The sequence below is a fragment of the Sabethes cyaneus genome, chromosome 1, assembly GCF_943734655.1.
Source record: "Sabethes cyaneus chromosome 1, idSabCyanKW18_F2, whole genome shotgun sequence".
Lineage (NCBI taxonomy): Eukaryota > Metazoa > Arthropoda > Insecta > Diptera > Culicidae > Sabethes > Sabethes cyaneus.
The window spans coordinates 2,076,209-2,099,263 of NC_071353.1; the positions used below are offsets into that span (position 1 = coordinate 2,076,209).

Consider the following 23,055-nt stretch of genomic DNA (forward strand, 5'->3'; position numbering starts at 1 on the left):
TCAAATCTGTCTGTCAAATCTGTCTGTCTTTCATGTCTGTCTGTCCTGTCTGTCTGTCCTGTTCGTCTATCTATCTTCTCTGTCTGTCCTGTCTGTCTATCTGTCTTGGCTGTCTGTCGTGACTGTCTGTTTGTTCTTTCTGTTTGCTTTGTCTGTCAGTCCTGTCAGTCTGTACTGTCTATCTGTCTTGTCTGTCTGCTCTGTCGGTCGGTCCTGTATGTCCAGCCAGTCTGCCTGTCCTGATTCAATTTGATTTGTATTTCAAATATAGGCTTTAACCCATTCTTAAATTTATCGTAATTGTCCTCTAAAGTATAAACTGAGTCTATGTCTTATTACATCCGTGCTCATGCTAATAGTTATAATATGTTGCAATGCATTGAAGGCGTTCATGAATTGGGAAGTTGGTTCGTGCTGTGAATAATTTCTAGACCTCTGTCTGTCTGTTCTGTCTGTCTGTCCTGTTTGTCTATTCTGTCTGTCAGTCTGTCCTGTTTGTCTATGCTATCTGTCTGTCTGTACTGTATGTCTGTCCTGTCTGTCTGTTCTAGCTGTCTGTCTGTCTTGGCTATCTGTCGTGACTATCTGTCTTTCTGTCCTTTTTGTCTGTCTTGTCTGTCTGTCCTGATTGTCTGTCCTGCCTATTCCGTTCTGTTTGTCTGTCTGTCATAGCTTCTTTTCCCTAATAAAGGTGAAATAAAATCACCGAAACGTCGGATTATGAGAAGCAAAACGTTGTTTTAGCTGCTATCAAACGACAGCAAAGTCAAAATCCATCCCAGAAATTAATAACATATATATGAAAAGTAGACAGCATTTATTATAATAATTTGTTGTAATTATGTCACTTTTTTCTGTTTTTAGTACTCCGGTAAAACGGTTAGTTAAAAATAAGTCATTCTTCTAAGACGGAAAAATGAATTTATATGTAATAAAATTTTAGTTTCCTTGAAAAAGGTGGAATAAAACCACCGAAATGGCGGATATAGAAGCAAAACATCGTTTTAGCTGCTAAATACAAATACAGTCTACATGGCCGAAAAACACAACCTAAAAATTAATGTTTAAGCAAATGCACCACATCTATTCTTGCTTTTAATATATACGTTAATTTTCTATACAAAAATCTACGAAAAAAGACAAAAACAAAAAGAAATTTTTTTTGGCCGGTTTTCGGAAATTGCACTGTTTGAAATCCCATTTCTATTTCGTGGTAGAAGCGTGTGTGTGTGGCCTGATGAAACTCTTAGTGGAACTACAAACATTAAGAAACGGATAAAGTTGATATGCAGAGCACAGGCATTTAGGAAATTTAAACTTATTTCCTTGTTTTATGCGTTTCAGAGATGTAGTTTACAGATGTTTCAGAGCGTTTATTACAGCTCAGTAAGTGACAAACATTAGCAAAATCTCAAACTTTGTTGAATTGGACCTGCCTTTGTAGTCCTACGTGAGCCCCTCGTTCGTGCCCATAGACATAGACCTTCAAACTTTTTATACTCGGGAGGGCCAAGTATCATATACCAATCGATAGGGTTCGACGAATTGAGCAATGTCTGTGTGTGATGTATGTATGTGACCCTTAACATTAGTCGTCTGTTTCTCGAAAACGGTTGAACCGATTCATGTGCTTTTACTCCCGTTTGAAATATGTTTTTACCTAGTACATCACTATTAAATTGTTGCGTGCGTCCAGCTTTCCATTCAAAAGGTATAAGTAAAAATGTGACAACAAAATGACACGATTTTCTCCGGAAGCGCTCAATGATATCAACATAATCTATCATCTTACTATCTAATAAACGGTCTTGTTACAGTGAAGTTTTATGCTCAGTTTTACTAGATTCGAAAAAGCAGTTCAAAAGTTATTTGTATATGTTTTGACTAGGTGTCAATTAGTCGAACGTTTCTCAAAGATGGCTTAACTTGGATTAAAAGTGCTGCGATTTCGTTCAAATTTTGTAAACTGATTTAGCGTACGGGAGGGTATTTTCTAAATTCAGCCTATTTGCTTTTTCTTTCGCCAATAAAAATACTTTGCCGACATACAATTTTAATATGTTATAACTATTTTCTCAAGACTGTAAGTAATCTACTATTTTTTATTCAAAGAATGTCAAAACCACCTGCTCTTCCACTAGAACTAGACCATAGGCCGGAAAAATAGATGCCATCGCTTAATGGGCTGAAAATAGCCTCCCGTGCCCTATTTTCAAAGAATTTTAGGCCCGTATTTTTTCATTTGGCGTTTGTGGTGCCTCTATCTGAGATAGGGTGGGCCTAAAATCGTCGTTTTGTTAAACTTTTTTTCCAATCATATGTTTTAACTACAGAACCGATTTTAAGGCTTAAAATCGGGGTTTGATCATGATCGTACAGTTTAGAAGGCCATAGCAGTAAACTTGTGGCGTGCATTGACTCTAATTTTTCGAAACAAAATGAAAATTATATTATCAAGCGTAGCAGGTCCGGCCCAACTCAAATATGAAATAGCTTCGGCATGCCGATGGATACACTACACATGGTGTAATAAATCCAATCGACTGAGCAATTTATCGTTATTACTTCCAACTCCTGCTGGTGCGGTTGTTCGCACCTCGCATTCACCGGATTTGTACTGGCGAATCCAACGCACATCTTGACCACAACATGCTGCACATGATTTTTTTTTTGTTCCTCGCTAAGTTGCCAAGTTGTTTAAAGCTAGAAAATTATTACCATCCTGACCTCGTCGTGTGATGTAATTTATCAGATTATAAAAACATCTGATATTCACGTTGGAACAATCTTCCAGCAAATAAAGAAGACAAATAAGCATTTCACATATTTGTCTTATTTGAATCTTCTTTTTCGTTGCCAAGAGCCACTAGATGTCATAAAAAATTTAATGTGACACAAAGAAAACAGTCGCCACAGGTTATGCACGGCTGCTAGTTTCTCCCCAGTCCCGCATAGCGTACAAAGTGGCTTTCCTTTGGCAGCAAATAATGGACCACAAAACGAGTTTTACGTTCAACCGCACCTGAATTTCACCCGCTTGGCGGCAATGTACGGACAACCGAATTGATTGAAATCCAATTCAAAGAGACTTATCAATATTCGAAACCATTTTCTGTCCAAACAACATTTCAGCGACTTGTCAATGCCTGCAGGCAAAGTACATCTTATCTAAATTGATCTAATTAAAAACTTTCAACTGTATTGAAAACAAAGAAAAAACAGATTTACGAAACACTCCAGGCGGAGTGGGCGTCGCGAGCCTTTCGAATTCAAATGACCATGCAGCATGCAAATGAGCCTTTTATCGTGCGGCCATACTTTATGATCGTATATGGTTTATTTTATCTCAACCTTTTACTGTCAACTTGAGAGTGGGCAGAAGTTGACAGATCATGTAGGCGTGTAAGAGTTGGCAAATTTTAGCGCAATTATCGTGGAAATCGAACCGATTTCGTTGAATCTACAATAAACATGTTGATTGTCGTCCACACCTCATTAGCACACAATATAACTTTGATCAAGGGCCGTAACTCTGAAAGTTGAATAACAACAAAAGTCACGTGCGAATTTCATATTGTTTAAGTGAATGGAAGTGGTGGCACGAGGAACAGTAAGGAGAGAGGAAAGTGGGGGCATGTCAAGATTCGCCAGACAACGTTCGCGCGTGGTCACGGGTTGCCACTTCAAATTATTTAATCAGCAATCGACAAGCGATGGCGTTATCTAGATTGTACGATCAAAGTGTTGTTTTGACAGTTACGTCGGCTGAATAAATTTTGTTTTTATAATTGCTCACTAACGGTGTATTTGTAAGCCAGCCGAACCGTCAGAGTCAGAGTGCATTTCGCTTGTAGTCCGGGTGGCCAATCGACATTTTTGCAATTTCACGATGAACTGACACGCGATATCTTGCTAAAACATGACAAGCCTAAACAACCAAACAAACAGCGTCGATGATAGGGCAAGCACCAATTAGAAGCCATAAACAAATGGTATAACTTGTTTGTAAACAGAGCCAATAGCTGTAGTATGGTGCAACTCTTCACGCTAACATTGGGCTCTACCAGGTCCAGTGGAGTGACCTTTGCATGCACGTATGAGAGGTTTCTCTAGTACATTAGGGTCGCAATTTATTCGTGACCCCGGGCAATGCAATGTTTCGAACGACCCTTACGAAAAGGGGTGAATGACGCTCGTTATGAGCAGCAATTATATGGTTTGAAATATGGGAGTTGGAAAGATAGATTGAATATTTTGCTTTTGTGGATTCATTAAAAATAATTGAAATCTGAACCATGAATAAAAACTCCTTTGAAACAATGCAAGTCCGGACAGATGAAATATGAAATGAAGATGAAGATGAAATATTACAAGTAACTTAACTTCATTTCCATTTCGTTTCTTTGTTAACGAATTAAAAATTGAAATTAAAAAATTGTGGTACTTAATTTTAATTAATTCAAAACAGTGTCTGAATCAACAATGAGGCGAATTGAGCAAAACAAAGTCCTGAGGAAAACTGACTTCCATCAAAACATTGTATTAAAAAGTGGCCCGAGAACGTCACTCGCTACCTCGCTTATAATCTTGAGCTCACGGATGATTCGCTGCCGAAATCAAACGAGTCCGATCTGCGTGCCTCGCAAACAATAGATCGCGACGTTATTTTTCCTCAATCAACAACCGTCATCTTTCGACCGTTTGGTCATAAAATATAGATTTGCATAACCAGTAAATCCGCTGCGCAGCAATAAGCCGCATCGAGCCGAGTGACGAACGGCGGAATTTGGTGGGTCCTTAAGCTCGCATTGACACGAGATATCATTCGGCTATTAGCCGAAGACTTAAGACCTACCAGCAGTGCTACCTGTCCGAACCGCCGCCCGTTTGTGTCGGTTTCGCGAAAAAGGTGATGTCATTCGAGTCGGATCGCGAAAGAGATACCGGCGATCGGTGATAATCCAGTCGCTCCATTTGCGCCTTGTATGGCCGGTAACATGTAGTTAAGCGGGGTTTATGGTTTTTGTTTTGATTTTCCGCGGCTGCAGTTTACTGGCATGGCGGGTGAAGCGGGTAAAAATGTTCAACCGAGCGATGATGCATCCTCTAATTTGGGAAATATTTTACAACTCGCCAAGGCATTTCACCCCATTCGACTCCTGCCATATTCGCCTATTTTCAGTGATGACTCAAGTGTGGAATGCTGCTAACCACATGTGCAAAAGCGGTGCTGCCATGAAAAGCTTGTTGAAATAAATGGATGCGTGAATTTTCGAGCAAACGATCACGTAAGTAGCTCAGGTTCCGACGCAGACCAGCGGGTGTTGGATGTGTTGTTGTCGATTATCCTAATTTCGACATGAGCCGGAACGTGCAAGCAATTGTAATTAAACCAGCTGTTACACTGGTGATCGATGCAGCCTTGAACTCTTTACGCTTCCTTGTCCCATCGAATGACGGCGATGAATGCAATGACGGTACGGGTCAGGTTGTGTCATTGGAATAAAATGGATTTGTTGAACGCCGCGCAGAAGATAGCCTGCTAATTGGCTTTTAGCAACGACGAACGGTACAACTTTGGCTAATGGATTTCTGAAACGGTAAAGTAAACTTATCTCGGACTTTGGGTTGGAGAGGTACCCTCAAATGGGTAAAAGTGTTATTATTAGCGAGAATGTCATAAAATATTTGGGACAGCGTTCTGCTTAAGTGCGAAGAAAAAGGCATGCAAATTTTTCCCACTAAAATTCAATAAATGAAGTCCACTTGAATAATTTACATTTATGATATTTATGAATATTATCACCGTTCGGACATTTGGAATGTTTATGATTTTCAATCCTTTCATGAGTTTCATGGCATTTTGGGTTTGTTTACTTCTATGGTTTCCATGTCTTTCTAACTTCTTCATTGTTAAATCCTTTATGTCTGTTATAAATATTATGACTTATTTATTATTATTCATTCATGACTTGTACAACCTTCAAGACTTTTAACCTTTGTTGTGAGACTTTTTTAATTTTACGATTATTATGACATGTTGTATAACTTTGGTACTTTTATGAGAATTTCTAAGTCTTTCTCAATTTTTCAATTTTATAGCCTCCTTTTTACTGTTTATATATCTTTAAGGTCTATTTTATTATTGTTGATTTTATTACAACGTTTTTGTGTTGCAATCCCATTTGTAATTTGTTATTATTTATTGTTGTGTTTTTGTCGACTGGATTCACTTGTAACTATTGATATTTATAAGGGCAGTCTTCAGAGAAATTTATCAAGACATAGGTTTGATGTTTTCCCGACGTTTCGACACTTTGTTGGCATCTTTCGCAAGTCTTTTTCTTTTTATTACCCCTTGAAAAAGACACCAACAGGGTGTCGAAACGTCGGGAAAACATCGAACCTATGTCTTGATAAATTTCTCTGAAGACTGCCCTGCCAAATATCAATAGTTTATTGTTTCAATTCATCGGACAAACACTTACAAACTATATAAACTAAATGAAGCTAAGGGTGTACAAAAAATTTTGTCACACAGTCACGAAAAACACTAGTACTAATATTGAAATCAAACAAACAACAGTACCGGTTAAATAACAAACACATTGATCTGATGGATTCTTTCTGTGCGTAGTCTGTTCTGCAATGCTGGAGTCTCAAATATTCCAATGTCGAAGATGGCGTGGCTGTACATTGAGGTTTATTCTGGCGAGAATCAAAGGTGCACATCAATTTCTCCCAGTAGTACTTTACCGACAAATGTCGTCTTATGGATGTTTCGCCGCTTTTCAAGGGTGTCCATTCCCAGGAGACTACTTCGTGTTTCGTACGGCGGTAGTTCAACTGGGTTGTTTTCAAGATAAATCGAACAACGTTGAAATACAAGGCTCGCAAGCAGCATGGCACGCGGAACTCAGCTGAGACGCGGAGAATGAACCCAAGATTTCCTCGAGATTTGGCAATAATGTAACTGTAATGTTCCCGAAAAATCAGTTCAGAGTCTAGCATAACCCCAAGGTCACGTACAACGTTTGTTCTATCTACGCGTTCGTTTCCTATTCTGTACGTCCATTGAATCGTGTGCTTTTCTCTTGTAAAAGTGATTACTGAGTAGCTACGCTAATCACCAAAAAGTTGCGTTTGCACCAATCGTGAAATTTGTCGATAACTTTTTATAACAACTGACAGTCGGTGGAAGTTTTGAATACCCAAAAAAAAATTTAAGGTCGTCGCCCTGGTAAAGTTTTCAACCTTCCGGTAAACATTGGCACTCGTCGTTGAAAAATAAGATAAACAGGAATGGCCCTAAATTACTGCCTGGAGGAATCCCTGAACGTTTTAGGAATTCTTCTGATTCTATTGGGCCCAGTTTTACGCACAGTCGACGATCAGTTAGGTACGACTTGTACCAGTTTATAAGGTTTGATGACACACCCAGACGGGCAAGTTCGACTAGCAGGATATGATGATTAACTTTATCAAACTCTTAAGGACCTTTAGGTCCGTATAAAGCGCCTCAACTTGAAGCCCATGATCCATGTATGTAAAACAACGATAAGAACTGTACGAGATTGATGACGATAGAACTAGTACATAGTGAGGTCACTCCACGGTAATTTTACTGGGAACATGATCGATTTCTTCCAACATTCTGGAAAATGTTCCCGACAGAATCAAAATAGATCTTAGATGTGGCACTTTACTCTACAGAGTTAGTCTCGTCATTCAGCCAAGTTTCAGTTAAGATGATGACTTCATACTCGTTATCCAATACCCAGCGCCGTAGCGTGCGGTTGGCCAGACTGGCCCCCGCCAAGGGCGCTAGCTCCTAGGGGCGCCAAAACGGGCCTGCGTTTCAGTAAAGCATTAACAATAATATATGCATTAAAACACGACTGATTTTAGCGATTTTTCACGCCACGTTATTGGTTAATTTGAATGCAGTAGCCATAGCAAAAACAGTCAAACAACTACGCTCGATACTTTGTTCGTGCTGCCAGCTCTACCTTGTAGCGAAGAAGTTGGACATGGTGAACCTCTTCCTATCCACTGAATGGAGCCAATCTGGCATTTACGACGTGCAGCAGGAGCTGAAGATGAAAACCGGCTAAACGGTGAAGAAATACCGATGAAGAAAGTTCCCGAATAAGATCCTTCTGTGGCTGATGATCAATGACAAGGTAATTTTCAAGAGGACATACGAAGATACAGTACGAAGTACCTACCAAAGTTACCGCCTGCTTTTTTTTCTTTTGATGGGTAGTTCTTGGGCCCCCTCCCCTGTTGGAACCTACCGGTAATTGCCTTGGTCTTTTGGCCGGGCCAGGCCTTGGCCCATCGTGCCAAGAGATCACAAAAGGAGACGAACCGGCTGAAGACAAACGTTATACCGATGATCACCAGCTCTCCCAGCGTCCCCCAGGCATCAGCAGCACGTTTCTCCCCCAACTGCGACCAATAGAACATTTTTGGCTGAAGCTCAAACGGAGCATTTACTCCAACTAATAATCATTAAGGCCACAAAAGAGTTGAATATGCCAACGCCTTTCTTTTGATCCACCATAGCAAAGGTTCTGGTGAACCGCTGTAAAGCCACCTGGCAAACCGTCGAAGCATTTTTGGAAGGAACACTGATTTAGGAAACGAGGGGGCGCCAAACTGGGCTTTCGCCAAGGGTGCCACAATGTCACGCTACGGCTCTGCCAATACCGCAACAAAAAAGTCGTCAATTTTCATTCGTAGTCCTCTAACATTCTGGTTGTAAATGTGGAGAGATACCGGGTATGTCAAGATAGTTTCGGTGTTTGCACTCGAGCTTGGTGCAGCGGGACCAACTGACGTATTGAGCACGTTATTGCTGTCTCGTAATGTGGTAGAAAATCAATGCTAACGTAAGAACTGATATGAAGCTTAAGTCTGCTTTCTAGCGTTTTCAAATTACGGTAGGTTTCTGGTATCACGCCATTGAAAACTGCGCAAAGCATACCGTAAATTTTTTATTCTATACTGCTTCGATTCTGGTTATCCAAATTTGTTGATAAAGATACCAGATCACAAATCCAAAGTCCAAAATAGACCTTACAAGTCAATTGTATAATGATCGAAAACTGTACGGGTTACGGCTTTTTAGCGATTTCAAGAATAAATCCAAGTTGCTATTTGGCTCTGGCAATAATGTTGGTATGGTGCTTACGGAAAGTTAGTGCGCTAAATATGTTCCGCCATGTTGTAATAGCTATGTTTTTTTTACAGTGAAAGGAGATGGTGAAGCACTTTGAGATGCTGACGGCAAGCAATAAGCATGTTACTCAAGCACCAATTTTCAAATTTGTAGACTGGTCAGAAATGACTGACAGCCAAGTAGCAGGAAAACTAATAGCTCACTTATAAAAAGAGAAAAGAGCAGTTGTCCAAGGTTGTTCCTCTGTGGTACGCCAGAGATGCTACAGAACGAATCGGAAAACTTGAACCCGATCTTCACACTCAGCCTATGGTGTATTATGTACAATTGAAGTCATTCGCAGAACGGCGCGAAAACTCGTAGCTTTTCAATTTTTTCGAGGAGGTACACTGCGCCAATTTGTACTCCTTCATTCATGTTGCGTTTTGGAAAAAAAAATACCATGCTGGTCTAAAGTAATGTAGTGTTGACAGTTAGATGCGCATGTGCTGCACAGCTACGGAAACTGCTGAAAATTTATTATATTTCGGATATTTTATTAAAGTCGCTGTGAAACAATCCGGTCAGGATGATCTGGGATCAAAACTTTACCTTTTCTGCACACGGTTATATATTTTCAAGTTAATAAAGCTGTTTGTGTGATTTAGATTTATACCCAGCAAGTTTTTTGCTTTATAGCTTTGTCGAACAAAGCGAAAACTTTCATTAGATTATGGCGGTTGCCGTCAAGCAACGAAAAGCATAATCCGTTTTATTGTTGCTTGCAGCAGATTGTAATAAATCTACTCGAGCTTATGGCCTGACTTTTCAGGAGTTTATAGAAACCTTCTGAAGAGTGGGCCTCTTGACTGGAAGGAAATTTTATAGCGGTCATTAGAAGGTTCTAGTGGAGCTCATAGTTTTATTAACGGTTTTATGAAATTGGTCACGAAAACCACTAGAGGAATGTGATAAAACTTAAATTGCTTCTGGGGTGTTTAAATTTGTCAGATGAAAGCGTGGTAATATTATTATAATTTTATCATCTTTATTTATCATTTTACATGATGGCTCTTTAATTTATTTACACTAGTTTCAAACAATTTTATATTATTTGATATTATTCGAAGGTTATAATATGTGATATGTTAAAAATAATAAATTTCCTAAGCCCGTGTGATTAAAAATAACAATTTTGTTTTTAAAAAAGTCTTTTCCCATGCCAGTGCATATTCACTGCAAGTCTCGCAACCAAAACCGGCACACGCACACTACGGCCCAACGGAACGAACGGAACCAGCTGATTCCACGCCTCGTGATATCAAGTGCACCTTTATTTGGAAAAGGACAACAACCGACCCCCGCAAATAGCAACGCTCCTTCGTACCGGCAGCGCGGTGCAGTGCTCTTTCTTTTCTGCCTGCTTCTCCTGATTCAGCCCGTGATGCTGCCTAGGGTCGGTGTCCTTGAAACGATCCCGTCTCTTTCTGTCCCCATTCCCGTACGGTAAGGTTACGGATGCAATCCATCTCACCTCAAACAAACCGCGACGAACGGTGACCGTCTCTCAGAGCCAGTGTAAGTAAGCGGAGGTTATGTCCGACACGGCAGCTGCGCAGAATCCGTGCTTCCCTTCGTGAGAGCGACAACAGCTCGGTAAACGACGGTGGCGGGTCGTTTCACTGCAACAGGGTGTACCATTAAATTTGAAAATACCGCCGCACTGAAACTGTCACGACGGCAGTATTAATGACAGGAAATAACACTCTATTAATCACTTCCAACTCTCAGGTCCCATTGTTCGGTAGTCTGAAAAAATTATTTTTCCTGACTTGGTCCCTAATTCTGTTTCCAGATGGATTCATCTGCTGTTCATTATTCTTACGCTCATGTCGTGTGCGTTCATTAAAATGCCTTTCATCTGCGTTTTGACTCGGTCGTAAAGCCATCCTGCTCTTTCCCGTGCGAGCTTCGCGGTTTGGCGACCATCCCCTCGAGGTCGTCGCCAGTCCGAGGTAGCAGTCAGTTCCGTTCTATCCGGCGGTGTGTGTCATCTAGCGCAGTGCAGGTCCTTTCTAGTGAAACTAAACATCGGAACGGTTACCAGAGCATTGAGGTCAGCGTTTTCGATTCCAGCCAAGCTGGATGTTTGTTCGTACGTCCAGCTTAATCGCTTTAACCGGCCGGATTACGGCCGGTTCGCGTCCTTGAACAGCGTCGTAGTGCACGATTTCAGGCTGTCCTTAGAAAATGGCAGCAAAGTTCGCGTTTACCGGCAGATTGCCGCGATGCGGTGTGCCCGTGAAACTGTACGATTGTACTAAACACGCAAACTAACAGGGAGGAAAACGGACGCCGATTTTTTTATTAATATTTTCCCTTTGATATCGTATGTGTTTGTGAGAGAGGGAAAGTGAGTAATAAAATACGTAACTAATACAGGGTTGAATTTAGTGATCAAAGGTGTTGCGAGACAAAAGTGTTGATCGCATAGTCTTTCAGTATGGTTGTGAACCATGATGCGTCCCCATGCTTTTCGAGGGGTGATGAGTGATTAAAATTGCGCAACTCAGTGGGTGGGTGTCGCCCAGCGGAGTAATTTCGCTTATTTTATGTTTGGCTGATGCAGTTGAGCTACGTTTATTTGATTCTACGGAAAACTACAGGCATGATATCCATGGAGAACTGTAAAGGTTGTGTTAACGTAGAATTTTAATGACAACCGCCAAACTTTGAAGCAGAAGACAACTCTGACCGCTGCGGCAGTTGAGCATCGTTCTCAATTCTGCTCACCATTAGTGGACTGTTATTGCAGTCCTGAACCTGGGAATCGGGCCACCCAACTGTATGTAGTCTGTGGCAGTCCCGAAAAATGGGGTGCACTATCTCATCGCTGCTCAACAATTGCTGCAGTACATCGCCCCTGCTGTTGCTGCAATGGCGATGCAAGCACTGCGGCAATCCGATTGGGTGGTGGTCCTCGTCGTCGTCGTCGTCGTCCTGGTCGTCATCATCATCGTCGCAGCTTCCGCAGGAGCGCGAGCATTCCGTAGAGCGGTTGCCTTCACCACCACCGTCGCTGTTTCTTCCGCAATCAAACTGGACAATCAATGTAAACTTATGTGTTAATTAAGTGATGATTCCGAACTGGTCAAGCACACCACTCTGTTGTACCTTTTTCTCTCTTCCAGTGTGCTAAATTATTGTTACATACGTGTGCAGTACTCAGTATTCTATATATGTAGTGAAGCGTGTAAATAAGCCTACAAGCAGGAGCGCAAATATAAGCATCTGTTGAACGAAGAAAATGTCCAACCATTAGAAACAAGTCTGTGCTTTGTTTATAGCGTCCAAAGAAACAAATTATTGTCTGGCTGAATTACAGTGAATTTCATGAAACATTAAGAGCAGTCACAGTTTACATTATTGGTATGGGTACGGGAATTAAATTTGACATGACAGAATACGGCTGCATTTGAGTTAGATATTTGCTAGTGTCAAGGACCACACAGAAAACAGTTGCCGTAGATACATGAAGACAAAAAATCATCCGCGTAATGCTACGAGCAGCTGTTTTTCGAAAGCCAAAAATAGAACAGTCGTGTACGACGATAATATCGGCTACATTTTTGGCAGTTAATTTTTTGTTCTATTTTGCCTAACTTTTTTGTAAGTATGTCTCGTTGGTGATGGGCTAACGAAATGTATTTAGTCGCCAAAAAAAATATACATGATGAAATATCACCTAGTTTGATGAATGTTCAAACTAAACTGGATTAAATGGAAACGAATGTGAGATTCTCTGATCCAAGCACAAATGGGTGATTAATTCCATTAAGTATACCCAGCGGCTAGGTTGTCAGCATGCAAGATTAATCAATTAATGGGACATTCCAACTTGGTTCAGGAAAGGCTATCGTGATTGCAACCTGTTTCTTGAGCCGAAAAATTTTGATGATTACGCAAGAATGGGGATTTCCATTATTTCTGTTGCAATTGTGAGTTAAGTAAATAACTTTATATCATAACATTTCACAGTTATAGGTATGGTAAACCTATTTTTAGTATCAAGCCATGTATGTAGTACTGATCGAGTCATGTCAAATTAGTTGAATATTAAGGGGAAATAAGCAGTCACTAACTCTTCGTCGGAAAGTCCAATCTCGGAAGTAGTTTTTGGGCCTAAAACAGGGGCTGTTTTTAAAAATGCAGTCTTCTTGCCTGTCTGAACACAAAGGACGGATTTCATGCAAACTCGTCTATGGGGTAGGCAGCACCCTCGCAGATTTCAATGAAACTTTTTGTGTGTAAAGAGTTCATGTAAATAAACAACTTTGCATACTTGGTTTTTCGAAAATTGGTCTAGACTACCTTTGGAAAGGGCTTAATTTTTTTTCTCTTTTTTATTATAAAAAATATAACTTAAAAAAAGACCTACAAGAAATGATCTATGGGTGACCTTTAGAAAATCTTATGAATTTTCATAAAAAAATACTGAAAAAAAATAAAAATTAATTTCTACACTGAGAAAAAAGCTTTTTAAAAACTAAAAATCGATTTACCAAAAAAGGCCATCTCAGAAATTGATGAAATTTTTTTTAAGATAGATAATTATGTGGCCTACAATTCTTCCATACATCGCAAAATGGGCATATTTAAGAAAAAAAAAGTTTTTCTAACAAAAACTTTTTTAAGTCCTTTCCGGGGAAAAAAGATATTTCAGTTTTCCAAAATTAAAGCACCTACAAAAAAATGATCAATGAGCGACTTTTAGAAAATCTACTTGATTTCAAAAAAAAAATACTTAAAAAAAACAAAAAACATTTCTACACTGGACAAAAAAGCATTTTAAAAACTAAATTTCGATTTTCTAAAAAAGCGCATTTCGGAAATTAATGATTTTTTTGAAAATAGATAATTATATGGCCTATAATGCAAAATGGGCATATTTAAGGAAAAAAAGTTTTTCAGGTCCTTCCCGGGAAAAAAGGAATAAATAAGTATAAGGTTTTGTTAGAAAACCCATTTTTTTGCGCCCATTTTGCAAAATATGAGAGACCCATAGGCCATATAATTATCTACCGTCAAAAAACATTTCATCAATTTCCGAGATGCGCTTTTTTGGAAAATCAAAATTTAGTTTTTAAAATGCTTTTTTTTCAGTGTAGAAATGATTTTTATTTTTTTCTGTATTTTTTTATGAAAATTCAGAAAATTTTCCAAAAATCACTCATAGGTCATTTTTAGCAGGTGGTATAATTTTCGAAAATGGCGAAATACCTTTTTCCGGAAAAAGTTTTAGTTAGAAAAACTTTTTTCCCTTAAATATGCCCATTTTGCGATGTATGGAAGAATTGTAGGTCATATAATTATCTATCTTCAAAAAAAATTTCATCAATTTCTAAGATGGCCTTTTTTGGAAAAACGAATTTTAGTTTTTAAAATGCTTTTTTTTTAGTATAGAAATGATTTTATTTTTTCTGTATTTTTTTATGAAAATTAAGAACATTTTCTAAAGGTAACGAATAGATAATTTTTTGTAAGTCCTATAATTTTCGAGTTATATTTCTAATAATGAAAAAGACAAAAAAAATTAAGCGCTTTCCAAAAGTTAGTCTAAACCAATTTTCGAAAAACTAAGTATGCAAAGTTGTTTATTTACATGAACTTTTTACACACAAAAAGCTTCATTGAAATCTGAGAGGGTCACGCCAACCTCTGGTCGAGTTGGCGTGTAATCCGTCAAAGAATACATTTTTATGGACAGAATTTTTGTTTCAAACCAAAAAACTACTGTTGAAATTTACAGAATCAATGACGACTCAGTTTAATTTCCTGTTTAATTTATCCTCATTTTATTCGTTTCCTTTATGGTTTTGCCTTCTTTTCTTGCATCTAAAATTGATTTTCATCTTCTGTGAGTCCTTCTTGTTCCAAATTTCCTCACATTTTAAGATTCTCGTTTTATTTTATCCGTCATCTTGAATTTCAAAATATATGTGGAAAATATGTGCACATGTAAGATATGTAAGATATTCAATAATTTGTTTACCAGGTCAATTAAGTTAAAACCAGCGACATCAGTGATACCCTAAGAATAATATTTTTTGAGTGCAGAACAATGTGATTCGCGAAAAACGGCTTCAACGCTGTTGTGCCTTTCGAAGTGATACCTAAGACTGAAATGAGTGAGAAAGAAGCAAAGATAAAAACCTAAAGAAACTGGCGCCACGTGTAACGCGCCGCCCGGCGACTGAAAAAGTTTTATAACTACATTATAAACAAAATGAGACAATAAACTTATAAAAAGTGATTCTAAAGTAGAGTGAGGGGAATTAAATTATGCATATCATAAACACATAAACACACACACACTGTCTTAAATACTCGCCAGGCGTAGAGTCCGTAGAGGAACGCATCTATTGTAGCCTTATACTATTTTTTCCTACATTTACTTGCCTTGTTTACAACGTGAGACTGAACTGACCGCAAACGTCCAAAACATAAAACAACATAAACATCAGTGACAAGAAAAACACTGCCGTTCTGGGGAAATCAAACAAGAACACACTCACACATAAATATATACAATCCATCGTCGTAATGTACGATGATCACCACGATGAGGCCGGCGATCCGAATACACCGCGCTGTTCGATGACGACGTTCCTCCATCGGGTTGCTTTCACCGTGCTTCACGCGTCCTTTTTCCTAGAAAATGTATGTGGTTCTGTTGTTTTGTTTTAAATGCTTTATTGTTTCACGTTCTGCATGTGTTTGTGATTGTGTGCGATAGATTAACTTCGGAATTTCGGTTTGCTTCGCCGTAAATAGATAAAGCTCTCGTGTACGCGTTTTAATGTACTATAACAGCAGGTGATAGCCGAATCATAAAATAAACCTTTCAAATTTGAAATCAAATCTCACCTATTAAGGAAAATAAAACAAGATAACACCTCTAAATAGTTTAGTGGTTTGGAATGAAGTATAAAGGCAATAATAAAACACAATTCCATGGAACAACCAACGGCCAACGAAGAAGACAAAAAATATCCAAAGCAATAAATCGAAACTCTGAGAATTGGAAAAAGATTTACGGATACCGCGGGCGCGATATTTGCATACGTTTTGGCGCTCGTTTTTCGCGTTACCCCGCGGCAGTCAAACATTCTCTTTCATTAGAGCGGCAACTGTTTTTGACTCTTGTGCTTTTTTTTGTAACTTGCAATTGAGCTGCGTCAAGTTTTCTTGAAAAAAAAAACGAATAAGAAGAATTGCAGTTTACTTTCGCATGTTAGCAAACCATATATTCCCAACTGAATGACCCGCTGGATGGGCGATCAACTTGATTTCCTGTAAACGCGCCCGAAAGATATCTTTGGCTTATATCAAGTTGGCACGCACATTAAAATTTCCCCCTCACAATGCTTCGATCCCACGTAACATTGCTTGTACCACCGACAAGCGAACACCTTGTAAATATACTATTGTTCCGTTCCATCGCGGTTCTTCTTCTGTGTAAATGTTTTCCCCTTTTCCCCGCCGAATAACGTACATTTTGCAGTACATAATTGCTAATTTTACGGGACGATAAAAGTTAGTGCCCGTTGAGATCGTGGTCTTCCCCTCGTGCCAGCGTGTCTGTTTGCAATATATGGGAAAAATGGCGTGTCGTTTGCTTTTTTGTATGAATAGCGCCAATTGTTAAATTGCTTGCTGTGTCTTCGTTTTTTTGGTCTTGCAAACGTACGCATTTTAGCTTTATTATTTACTAGTGGCAAACTGTAGTTTCGTTTTTAACGACGCCAAAGTACTTTGCATTCTAAATAAAAGTTTCGTTTCTTTGTCTCTTTGCAGAAAAATCTTCATGAAGATGAACAGCAGCAAATCGTTAACAAGTACAACTCGGTAAGTAATTTTACGATAAAAAAATAGAACTGGATAAAATAATCTTCTTTCAAAAAACAGTTCGTAGATTTTTGAAATTTTTAATAGATTCTTTTTTTGCTCCGTAAATGAAGTAGGGTTTATTTCTAATTCCCGTCGTAGTAAGTAAAGCCATTCTAATTTTCTTCATTAGTTCGATGGATTTAATGAATACTCCAAAAGTTCTTGTGCTGATTTGACTAAAACACACTTACCTTCCGATCCGTGAACTTTGAAATCACTGAAAAGCGATTATTAAAGCATATCATTGAAATTACGCACCTAACTTTATTTCTTAAATTCGTCGTACCGTTTTAAAATCCGTCCATCAAAATTTTTCATCGTCCGAACTAAAAATCACAAAATGTTTACGAAGCTAACGTGCATGTGTTTATGTAGGACGGCATGACAAATGTTATTCTTCAAAATTTCTGCAGGCCAAGCAAGTTTTCCTGGCTGTAGAATAACGACAATGCCTTGCGTGAGTTATTTTCATTTATGAATGACGGAAATTAAAACGATTAGTCGACATTTTCTTCTTCGTCGCACGAAAAAACGTGTAGGAAATTTGGCTGGTAGGACTTCTTTTATGATAAAAAGCATTTAAATAGATCTCAGCTCACTTTGATTGATCGCGTATGATAGACAACAAACTTAAGTATTAGGGAATAACTAGTTTTGCATTATGTGTCAGAAAAATGCTGATATTTTTAATAATTTATGTTGGATAGGACGGGAATAGGCAATTACGACGAAGCAGCAACATACCCTATATATGATTTTTAACAGTACTTGAGGGTTAAACGCTGACTTTGACCACAATGAATTGTCATCCAAAACCTAATTAATTTTATTTTTTGGTTTTGTTTTTTATCTTTTCGCTTCATGTTTGCTCGTTTTGAATATTCTTTCCGTATTTCCTCCATGAATGTTTTGGTTTCTTTCATTATTTTTTGCGTTTTATTTTATTTTTTATCAACCTAACATTTTCCATTATCAAGTGATAATACAGTGGTGACCCGATTTTGTCACGCTTTTCATTTGTCAAAATAAACTGCTCTTCTGCTTAGATACCATACGTTATTGCTTTTATGATGTACCAGTTGAGCCCGAATCTTACGATCCGGAAAATATAAATGTCTGTTAAGAATTCAGAAAACTGCGGATACATTTCATTGGCCAGTGTTGAGTCGAGCAGTCGGGTTGAGTGGCTGAGCCGAGCAGTCTAGTCGAGCTGTTGAATCAAGCTGTCAGTAGAGTCGAGCATTCAAACCGAGTAGTCTAGTAAAGCAGTTGAATCGACTAGTCGGGTTGAGTCGAGCAGCCGATTCGAATAGTCCAATCGAGTAGTAGAGTCAAGCAGTTCATTCGAGCAGTAGAGTCGAGCAATTGAGTCGAGCAGTTGAATCGACTAGTTGAGGCGTGCATCGAATTGAACAGTTGAGTCGAGCAGTCTAGTCGAGCAGATGGATCATGCTATCCAGTCAAGCAGCCCAGTCGAGCAGTAGAATCGAACAGTCCAGTCGAGCAGTTCAATCGTGCAGTTAAGTCGAGCAATCGGGTCGAGTAGTAAGTCAAGCAAATGTGTCAAGCAGTCGAATCGAGTAGTCCAGTCGAGCAGTTAAATCGAGCTGTTCAGTCAAGCAGTCAAATCGATCTGTTCAATCAAGCAGTTGAGTCGAGCAGTCGAATCGAACAGTTCAGTCGAGCAGTTCAGTTAAGCAGTACAGTCGAGCAACCAAATCAAGCACTCTAATCGACCAGTCCAATCGAGCAGTCCAGCAGCCGACCAGTGAGGTGACTGAGAATACAACCCATTGCTACGAAAACATGACGTCTTGTTAGGGACCTGGTTTTCGGTACAGACATAAGCCTCTTATATAAATAGATAGTGTGCAGTAGCGTGCAGTAATTAGACTCTTAGAGAGCAAAGGAGGGATAGGCTGCGCGTGTTAGTACTAGCACTACGGGAGAAAGTGTGTTGAAAAACGCATGATAAAAACATATGCAGCATGTAACGGGGACCCTCGACGTACGACATTGGTTTAACAAGTTAGTCGTCGCATATTCACGGCTGAGAACAAACAAAAGTTTGTATCACCCTAGTAAGTAGATTCACGGTCACCGGAATAGTGTGATAATATGCGCTGTATTTTATTAATAAACTTCTACAAAGATACCTCCCTTAAAAATAAGCATTTTTTACTCTTCGGCACTGCTGTGAAAGCAAAGGTAACAAATGTCCACAGAGCGGAGTTATTCTCGCGGAAATGGGGCCACTACTGACACGAGGTCTTCAAAAATTGAAACTTTCGCACTTGATTGGTTGGAAATGATTAAAAAATAAGAATGGCACTATTAATACCTCGAAACAGTGGACCCCTCGTTGGCCAAGGGGCCCGAAAGTTTCGAAAAAAGTAGAATTTTTAGCAAACCTTGAGATCTAAATGATATGATATTCCCTTTTCTCCGTTTTCCGGATAATCCTTTGCTCACTCAAAACTCAGTCACTTTGCAAGCAATCGGCAACAGCCCTATCATCCTGCTTAATGGTCCAATAGACACATCACTTTGATTGCCGACGGCCCGTGTTGACATAATGGTTTCACGCACCTCCTGCTGTATCTCTCGCCGTAACCGTTGCGTTGTCGACCAGTACAGAATGTTGCCTTCGTTGTCATAATTTCTCCACACGTTTGTCCCTCCAAATCCCACACCACCACCACCACTGACTGCCGCCCGCTGACCAGCTTCATCTGGTGCGTGATGCACGACAATGACGCCACGTGAGCTCACTGCTAATGAGGTGCCACGGCAGTAAATCGAAACTACATGACATGCCTGTCGGATCTGTGTTTTTTGTACTTTTCCCATTCTGATTCTCACGAAGCCGTGGTCGAACCCAGCACTAGCCGCAAGGAATCGAGTCGACCTTACGCAGTCTGTAACTGTGTAATGGCATGCTAATTGACTATTCCGTGTGTTTCTGTTGGATTGCTTCGCTGTGTCGTTTAAAGTTGATTAGTTCATTAATTATGCAAAAATGGTGTCTTCTTTGAAAATGAAGCGGATGGCAAAACGAGTTCGACCTTGCAATAGCCGCGCAACAAGTTTCTCAATAGTAATAATAAAAATAATAATAAAAAGCTTAAGTACACGAGATATGCCAATTGCACGTAGCCTGTCACAATGATACGGTCATTCCGGAGCCGAGGGGCTATCCGATGACGACCTTGGCTAGATTATGCATTTGTGGGAATCGTTTCATTAGCTTTAATGACATCATTACAGCGCAGCAACATTAGTTTGACTAATCTCTGATTCATTAAACAGCGATGGTGTTATTAGTAAATTACCCCACGCGGCAGGAGTCAGCTAAACTCATCCAAAGAACCACACCTCCGGTTCACCAGCGATGGGTAATTTGATAGCCTGTGAAGCGTCTCCAATGATGTCGTGATTTATGCTTCCACTTTCAAGGCTCACCTCGGTCACGACCGGTCCCGGTCACACATTTTATGTATTTCGCGTCAATTCCTGGCATATGAAACGTGCACACATTTTTTACACACACACAGTGGGAGGTCTTTCGTCGTCAGATCATTCTCCGTTACCTTCACATCCTTGCAATTCGTCAGACGACAAAAAATCGCCTTTACCAGATTGCCGAAACTGAAACTGCAGATCATCTTCTGCTGGCGATTGTTTCAGTTCCGGCTTGTCAGACCGGGGAGGAAACCATGGAGTCGCAAAGGGCAATGCACTCGGAATGATCGGTTTTCTGAGCGCATATTGCGCGCACAGACCGCAAACTGCATGGCGAAATTATCTTGAGGATGTAAGCAATTTTGACCGATCGCACAAATTCGCTTCAATTTTGTTTTGAGTCGAATTCGCACATATCAACGCCAGCTGATGACGGAGTGCGGAGAAATCTTCAAATCGAATCGAAACCGAGTTGCTTCTTTCGTATTCTGGCTATGTTTTGCTTGCACTGTAAACAGCTGTAATGCAGTAAAAAGTGCCAAACACTTTTTTAGGCAAGTCGAAGAAAAAATGACTTTTACCCTTAAATGTACTGTTGTTCAACAGAGACAGCTCGGTATGGTGATTTGGCGACCAACAACCGGTAAAGGCCAAAGATTTTATCACAACCGACGTTAGGCAATAAACAAAATTGGCATTTGAATCTCGTTCTGGCCCAGACTGCACAAAACCAAACATCGAGAGTCAAAAATCGTGATCACGTCTTTGCCAATAAATTAGTTGCCATTTTTTCGACAAAATCGTGCTGATCAGTTTGTTCAATGCTGTCTAACCATGGTGATATCGACGCCGAGATAAACATACGGTCAACAATGCGTTGATTATCGATGAATGAATCACTAATCAATGATTTATTTAGGTAAATTTTCTGAGAGGTATGCGAGAAAACTTTGGGTTAAATGTTACGTCAATGTAGTTGCAAAATTCTTTTACTTGGAAGAGAACAAATATCCATTTGTAACTTCCACGTTGATGTTAAGAGCAATTTTTTGCACATTCAATTTAGAACATAGGTGTTTCAGAAAAAATGATCAGAAATATTCATTTCCTAACAAGCCAGTCGTTGCATGTTCGAATATCGCCTGGGTGGTGCTGCTTGAATCAATAGGATCGTTGCACTAGCCCCGTAATTATGATGTATTCTAAAAGCCGGCCGTGAATTCTGGCGATAAACAAGGGTCATATCTTAAAGACATTTAAATCCTTTATTCGTTTTCTAACCAGAATTATCGTTTCTTTTTAGTTAAAGTTAAAGTTTAGTTTAATGCATTCGATAGAGCTGCGCATTTATGTTTTTTCATAAGCTAAATTAATATGCCGCATATCGAACTACTATACTGCATTCTTTCTCTCTTCTCTTTCTGTACTCCGTTCTCTCTCTGTACTCCTTGCTCTCTCTTATTTTTTTTAGAACTGCCTTCTCTCTACTCTCTCCACCATGTAGTTTTCTTTGAGTGTACTCCATTAGGCATACGGACAATAGGCATACGAACGTTAGGCATAATGGACATTAGACATAAATGCGTTAGGCATAATGGACGTTGGGAATAATGGACGTTAGGCATAATGGACGATAGATATAATAGACGTCGAAAAGTATAGAGTCAAGAGGGGTGAAAGTGCGATGGGGATAAAAGTGCGATTCAATAATTTATCGGTGTAGGTTTCGAGTAAATTGACTACATTTGTCTCCCAGTTGGCTTCGAGGTATGATGCTGACCTAATAAGCCAGTCGTCGTATGTTCGAATCTCGACTAGGAGAGGCTGTTAGAGTTAATAGGATCGTAGCAACTGGCCCTGCTATTGTCCTGCACTGCGAAGTCTATCGTATAAAAACAGAATGTCAGGTTTCGATAACGGAATGGAGCACCTAGGCTTTGCTTTGCTTTACTTTTGACTACATTGTCATGGATGGGTGACTACTTTGACAGCTTGAATCTATCGTAAACATTTGTTGTTTCCGTAGCATAGTTACTGAGTTATGGGTAAATATTATTTTAGAGCGGTTTTGAGGTAATATTTCCTTATACGGCAAATACGATATCATCAGGAGGATATTACTTGTCGAAAAATTGTAGCAACGTTTTACATCACTCACATATTTCTTTTAAAAATGTGGTGATAACAATTTACCTTCGTTTCGTTTTTCCATAACTTGCTCAAACCCCGTCAAGCGCCTAGCGGGGCAAAAGTGCGTTTCACGGACGGGGCAAAGATGCGATTCATGGACGCAGAGCCGGCGTTTAGACCGGCAAACCCGTGCGGTCGCACAGAGCTTCTTGCTTCAGGGGAGCCTCTTGGTGGGGGTGGAGGGGAGCGCTTGGTGATGATTAGAGAAAATTGTTAAAAATATTCTAGTGGACAATCTCTGGCTGTACACAACAAAATTGACTGTTCAGAAGTATTAGCATGATTTCCAG

At 39.5% G+C, this 23,055-nt stretch overlaps 1 protein-coding gene across 8 annotated transcripts in view; it reads left to right on the forward strand.

Moving 5' to 3' along the window:
• The window catches only part of LOC128732797 (tensin-1), a 183,790-nt gene that overhangs the window by 88,838 nt on the left and 71,897 nt on the right, over window positions 1-23,055 (forward strand). For all 8 annotated transcript variants that reach the window (XM_053826188.1, XM_053826182.1, XM_053826183.1 and 5 more), the window contains one exon: window positions 17,021-17,071. Coding sequence is in view for 6 of the 8 variants with exons in the window: in XM_053826182.1 (XP_053682157.1) it covers window positions 17,021-17,071 (51 nt within the window). In the remaining 2 variants the exon portion in view is untranslated. The remainder of the gene's footprint in view (window positions 1-17,020; window positions 17,072-23,055) is intronic.